This window comes from Ostrea edulis, chromosome 6 (assembly GCF_947568905.1).
Source record: "Ostrea edulis chromosome 6, xbOstEdul1.1, whole genome shotgun sequence".
NCBI lineage: Eukaryota > Metazoa > Mollusca > Bivalvia > Ostreida > Ostreidae > Ostrea > Ostrea edulis.
In genome coordinates, this window is record NC_079169.1 from 14,795,992 (window position 1) to 14,803,334 (window position 7,343).

At 35.9% G+C, this 7,343-nt stretch overlaps 1 protein-coding gene across 2 annotated transcripts in view; it reads right to left on the bottom strand.

The window, feature by feature from the left end:
- LOC125683834 (tetraspanin-9-like) overlaps window positions 1-4,855 on the bottom strand; it is a 12,435-nt gene extending 7,580 nt beyond the window's left edge. The window contains exons 1-3 of one of the 2 annotated variants that reach the window (XM_048925317.2): window positions 4,763-4,855; window positions 3,885-3,934; window positions 252-443 (exon numbers count right to left, since the gene is read on the bottom strand). In XM_048925317.2, coding sequence (XP_048781274.1) covers window positions 252-443; window positions 3,885-3,934; window positions 4,763-4,784 — 264 coding nt within the window. In that variant the 5' untranslated portion in view covers window positions 4,785-4,855. The remainder of the gene's footprint in view (window positions 1-251; window positions 444-3,884; window positions 3,935-4,762) is intronic. The other variant, XM_056141651.1, reaches the window with a different exon arrangement.
- Between the last annotated feature and the right edge of the window lie 2,488 nt (window positions 4,856-7,343).

Below are 7,343 nucleotides of genomic sequence, written 5' to 3' on the forward strand. Positions count from 1 at the left end.
TTACCAAAAAAAAAAAATAACAAAAAAAAAAAAACCCAACAAAAATTCGATCTCACCCACAAATTTATATGAATCATACTTCATTAGAGGACCTTAATTTAGCAGAATTGTAAAGGACTGAATAATCTTAAATTATTCAAATACAATGCTTAATGCTGTACTTAATTCATTTAGAGATAATTCTGCAATATAGAAAATAGCAGCAGTTCTCAAACAATCCCTGCACACTTTCATAACGATTTGTTCCTCACCAGACCTAGAACAAACTGGCTTTTCATCCACAGTCCCCAGAACCCGATGAGAGATACAACCATGACAATGATTCCCGCTGACACACACAGGGCGGTGCCGGTCTCAAATTCACGGCTGTCGAGGAGTTCCGTGTAGACTGAACGTGAAACTTTCAAGTATACACCCACTACAAACACCACCAGTCCCATCAACTGAAAAGTACGACATTAATATTACATTTTGCATGCATGATTAGAAGAGTCAGGACACACCCACACATATATATAAAGTTTTGAAATTCTATTCCTTGTTTGTTGATATCTTGATATATCTTAGGTGTACATTATATTGTCTGGAAGACCCTTAATACCCAATGAAACAAATTTGCAACGGTGAACTGGTCACATGTAAATGGGAGGAGGGGGTGAAGGAAAGGAGATATAAGAGACAGAGGGAGGACCAATGATTGTGGAAAGAAGAGAGGATAGAGAGAACGAAAGCAACACTAACACTGCAAAATACGCCCACCCAATATATTCAGCAATGAAGTAGTAATTAAAGAAAGGAGTTATATCCAAATAAGCCCGTGGGGATCCGGGTTAGAATAGGTTCTCAGTACCCCTTACCTGTCGTAAGAGGCAACTAAATGGGGTGGTCCTTCGGATGACACCACAAAAACACAGGTCCCATGTCACAGCAAGGGTGGCATGATAAAGATCCAACCTTACTCAAAGGCTGTAAGCACCATGCAAGCATAGGCTTAAATTTTGCAGCCCTTCAACGTCAATGGTGACATCTCCATACAAGTGAAATATTCTCGAGAGGGACGTTAAACAATCGATCGACATCCAAATATAAACCATTGTTTGGTCTTAAAATCCACCTGTGATGTAATTCTATTGTTTAAAAGCTCCATTATTTTTCAGGAATGGGGAGTTTCAGACAACTATAGCTATTTAGTAATGTTCTGTTGAGTTAGATATGAATTTCTATGAACACATGTTCCTCCAATACCCCTCTGTCACTACAGAGCTTGAAGTTTTAACAAAATGTAAATAACATTTTTCAAATCAAAATGCAAAGTCCTAGATGGGATTCGAACCTAAGGTACACATGAAAGTCCGAAGCTCTATCCACTGAGCCAGTGAGGACTAGGACATTAAGTATTGGAAAAATCAAACAATAGATGTTTTATAATTTGACAAAACTCTCAACTGGTGTAATATATGTAAGACTCTAAAGTGTGATGGTTGCTCCAAAGTGCGATGGTTTGTTAACGTTACGGACGCCAAAGTGCGATGACCACGCCAAAGTTTGATGGTGCGGAGTTCAGTAATTAACGTTTGTGACATCACGTCATTGTGACGTCATGCTTAACGTCCAAAGAAATGCAACACGGACGACAGCAACGGCAAGGTATACAAGGTTGAGGATAGTGAGAACGGCAAAGTACATTTGTTGTCGAACTGATCTACTTCGCCCAAACATTCTTTAATTCATGATTATTTATTACTTGTGACGTACACGTAATAAAATTCTGGGGATATGCTATAATGCAAAACATTCTATTATACGATTTCGCATTGGAAAATTTAGCGTTTAATAACACGACAACTAGATGGTAATGAAATAAGTTGAACTTACTTTTTATGCATGGATTTTGCACTGATATTTTAGTGAAACAACACACGGTTGGTACCGTCTGTACCACAACACTGTGTCGTTTACAAACCAATGGATTTCGGCGTGTCACACCATCGCACTTTGGTGTGTCAGACAATCGCACTGTGGCATGTCACACCATCGGGGTTTGGCGTGACCATTGCACTTTGGAGTCCCATCACACTTTGGAGTCTTACATATATATAATTGTGATATTTGAAAGCATTTTTTGTAATCTATTGAAAGAATTCTCTAACGTGAGTAAATTATAGTTAGATTCAACCTGGGTGTGGATTTTAAGTAGGTCAATGTCCTCATGCCTCTCCATTCCTCAAAAGCATTTGGACCATTTACGGAATGGAGATGTACTCGGACATTTGCCTATACTGAAGTTACATCAGATGGTTTTCTATTAGCAACGACTCTTACTCATGCCAGCAAAGGTGTACATAATGCATTCCAGTAAATAGATGTCACTATGACAAGGACAGATCAAACATCTACAATATACTCTCCTTAGAATGCGTACTTGTTTAATCTACTTTCAATACTTGTTTGGGTTTTTTTCTCTATTATCGGAGAGTATCAATAGTTGTTTGTTGTTTTCTCTATATATTATCGGAGAGTATCAATACTTGTTTGTTTTTTTCTCTATTATTGGAGAGTATCAATAGTTGGGTTTTTTTTTTTCTATTATCGGAGAGTATCAATAGTTATTTGTTTTTTTTCTCTATATATTATTGGAGAGTATCAATAGTTATTTGTTTTTTTCTCTATTATTGGAGAGTATCAATAAAAAGTTAGTTTTAAGGTGGTTTTGTTAAATATCAAATTGTAGAAAGTTTTCACTTTAAAGAATTTTTTTAAATAATCACTTTTAGAATATACCTGACACCAACAGCATGGGAAATGTGTACACTAATTAAGTCTGGTGATCCTAATCTTATCAATTTTGTTTTCCGTTTATTTATTGATTGAATATCATCGTTTAACGTCCCTCTGCAGAATATTTCACACATATGGAGACGTCGCCACTGCCATTGAAGGGCTGCAAAATTTAGGCCTATGTTCAGTGCTTATGCCCATAGAGCAGGGATGGTTATTTATCATGCCACACCTGCTGTGTCACAGGACCTTCGTTTTTGCGGTCTCATCCGAAGGACCGGCCCATTTAATCGCCTCTTACGACAAGCTAGGGGTACTGAGGACCTATTCTAACCCGGATCCCCATGGAATTGTTTTCCGTTTACAAATACAAATAAAGCATCATCTTGACTTTTGACGATTAGAAATAGGAGGCATCGTCTTCTCGCCATTGGGAACTGATTATTCTAGCCATATTAGTATTCTTTTTATCCTTCTCACAAGGTGCTAATTAATAAATGAACAGATAAACACACAAAAACACTTCACCACACTACAATACAACCCACATCTATCATAGTAGCTGCAGAACTGTAGCTCTCTGAGAAATTATTGGGGCAGATCAGCAATCAGATCCCTAATCTAGCTGTCCCAATATTTTCTCAGAGAGCTACAGTACTGCAGCTACTATGATAGTTGAATATGTGAATGGGGTCTGCTTACCCTAGCCTTCATTATTAATAACATTGTTCCTCAATTACTTGTTTTGTGCTTACAAAATTACCCATCAAGTTCGATTTTGACTTTTGATTAAAGACCTTGAAAAACAATTAGTTTGTTTTTCTAAATAATTGTCATGAGAACAATTGTGTACCACTGAGTTTTATAATTCTCTAGTCTTATAAGTATACTGTGTTGATGTGGTCCACAAGATGCTGACAGACGGATGGACAGACAGATGCACTGTACCATACCATAATGACTCGACTGTGACAGGCTTACATAAAAGAGGGAGAGAGAGAGGAGGGGGGATAAGAGCCCATCCTTCAATCCACCTCCATTCCAAATTTGCCCTGAACTTTTTTAAAATTTGTATTAATGAATTCTAAATTAATTGCTATACAAACCAGGAATATAAAGTTGGCAATTCCAAAACATATCTCCCTTACAGGTACGCCTATAAAATACAAATACGACATAGTAAATACGACATAGTAAATAGGACATAGTAAGTATGACAAAGTAAATAGGACATAGTAAATAGGACATAGTAAATAGGACATAGTAAATATGACATAGTAAATAGAGGGTGAGCAGAACCTACTTAGCTCACCTTGATAGATGTCGTTCATCTTAAAATGAGCAAATATAGTACAAATGAAACTTGCATGTCTCTATGTGAACTAAATAGGAGGTTATCACTTTCACTTAAAATTTGTAATATATATTGAACACGGATCATGACACCCATAAATCCTTTTAAAACAATCCTTGTGAAATTAAATAACTAATTTAAAGGAGACATTAGAGAAGTTAACTGATATAGTTAATTGATGGCAACAAGACCCAAGTCCAAAAAATTAAACTAGGCCTAGTTTACTTGTTCCAACACTGTGACTTTGTTAGCGTCTGAATGTACTATGAACCAAATTAAACATTGTAGAGTCTCTTCATCGAGGTCAGCCAATATATTTTTTGAAAGACATGCACCCCCCCCCCTTATTTCTTTTCCCGACACATGCATTTACACTTCCTGCAGTTATATCAGTAATAAAACGACCTACACCGTTCTGTTGATATAAAAACACTGTCATTCCAACTCCTCATAACTCGCATGTATTACAAAGTGTAAAATTGAAGAATGAATTTCTTGTGTGATATGAACATGTTTCGGGGACATACCTGTTTCAACCCCTGTTTCCCCAATAATACACACAATTTAGACATTTAGTGCTTATATGTAAACAATTATTCTAATGTTATATACAAAAATCCATTGACCTACCTGTGCTACTTTTGTACCCCATGTTTTCAGGTGTGCCGACACGGTGTTGTGTTTACATGAGCCGTCTTACCGGATCGATCTATAAATAAACTTGCAGAACAAGTTTTGCATTCTAAATATAGAACAAGGGGAGTTCCAGAGCCCGCTTAATTCAAAACACCTGATCAGACTGAGGGGGCGATAGGATTCGGCAATGTAGGAAACAACCAACTGTCCCTCTATCTTTATAGCAGGGCGACTTTTTACAAGCTTTTGTACTAAGAATTTGAATTGTATAGGACCTATATACATGTATACATATTCAATTCAATTATTTATTGATTCACCAAGCATGTTGGCATACAATCATGTTACACAATATGAGATATATAATGACAATAAACTAATTACTAACAGTTCATTTACATATATGTAAATACAAGTATATTCACAAAACCTTCTAGCATGAACTACATTGACAGGGTTGCATAGTACTTTACAATGGTTTTCCTTTGATATATCATCGTCTGAATTGTAGATGTTCAAAGGGTAATTATTTCTTTCTTATATCTTTATACATGAAGCAGTCATATAAAAACTGTAACTCATCTTCAACAGTAGTTTTACAAAACTGACAAAAACGACATTCTTTTGGAATACATGGTTTTGAATATCTACCAGTTTCAATTTCTAAAGGGTGGGCAGATATTCTTAGTTTTGTTAATCTAGAGCGTACTACTTTCGCAATTGGAAATTTCAAATAGTCTTGTAATTCATAGTTCTTTCTAATTTTACTGTAAAATAGCAATTTTCCACGTTTAGAGAATTCAGTATTTTGCAGTTGCATGTTAATATTATCAATATAGTAATTCTTCATGTAATTGTAAATGTGCTTTTATCAATATCCAATGATGGAAGATTTAGCTTATTTCTTAACTTTATTATTTGTCCTTGCCAATTTTCCTGTATGCCAGTATTATAAAGGTTATCATCTTCCAGTTTAGCAGCCATAAGTATTGGATTTCTAATACCATTTTCATCATCATAGCTTTTTAGTCTTTTGTAAAATTTGAACATAGAGAGGAGAGCTTTAAAGCAGATGGGGAATGTTCCTAGTTCATATTTGATGGCTAAATTTGAAGCTTTTTCTTTAAATATTAAGTGCTGTATTTTTTCAAAGGGTAGTTGGTCACAATTGTTAATGTTAATATTAAAGTCTGAAATCCAAATTTCAGAACCATAAAAAATGATAGGTTCAATAAGAACAGAATAAAGTTTTAAAAGAGTTTTTACAGAAAATTTATCATAAAAGGGCAAGGAATGTTTAATTGCATAAAAAGCTTTCCGTGCACGGTCAGCTAGCTGTTCAGCTGCATATTTAAGTTTGCCATTATAACTGAAAATAATTCCCAAATATTTATATTCATGTGTAAGATGAATTATTGAGTGATTATAATAAAAATAGTGTTGGGCTGTGTCAATTTTCTTATTTGAGAAAATATTTCGTTTTGACATATATATATATGAAATATGTAATATGTTTATTCACCGATTAAGGACCCTCGCTCGGGGGGGGGGGGGGGGGGGGGGGGGGGGGGGGGGGGGGGCATGTACAGTTTAACTAGTGGTTAATCATAACAATTAATATAAATACATGCAAGATTGTAAAGATAGGAAATACAAAATATTCTACCGACAGTTTACAGATTATAAATAAAGCACATTCTGTCACATAAAGTGTGCACATCCAGGGGCGGATCCAGGAATTGCGGTTACGGGGGGCGCCACTTTATGAAGCAGTGGGTTCTGGGCGAAGACCTCGTGGGGGTCAAGGGGGCGAAGCCCCCGGAAGCTCCTGGGTTTTACAGATTTTATGGGGCTTGAAATATTTCTCCTATTTAGTCATTTGTACTATTTTCTATCATTTTTTAAGGTGAAATTAATAAAATGACCCAAATTGTAAGGGTTTTTTGGAAAAAATTAAGTTCTCCCAATAAACTAATTCAAGAAATCAAAAGATTTTGTAATTCATTTCTCCGGGATTGGAAGAAATTATTGCTTTTTTTTATCGTTTAGTACATTTTCCGAAACAAGATACCGCGATTTACCTTAAATTTGAAAATTTTAGCCCCCTCCTAATTCCGCCACTGACATCAACGAAGAACAAAGAACTGTCTGAAATGCAAGTTGTACAATAATGAACATTTTTGCCAATGGAAGGCGTGTATTACAAAACGGTTGAAGCAAGTGATATGTGATATCTAATTGGACAAAATACGAGTAAACGTTAACAGGGCGAAGCAAAATATTGATAAAAGGTTCTAAGGCATTTTAAGCCTGAACACATTAACATGACATTTAATCTCCCTTCAAATGGCCTCAATATACTGCACTTTATAATCATACCCCGCAATATTTTGCATGGACGTGAAACTTTCTGATCTCTCCCCTTTAAACTGACCTATCATAATCATGTGACCATGGTAGATTAATTGATTGCTTGTTTGTTTTATGACCCGTTGAGAATTTTTCATTCATATCGAGACGTCACTAGCTGTACAGGTGCCGTAGCGCTCAGGGCCGTAGCAGTGAGGGTTCTCTA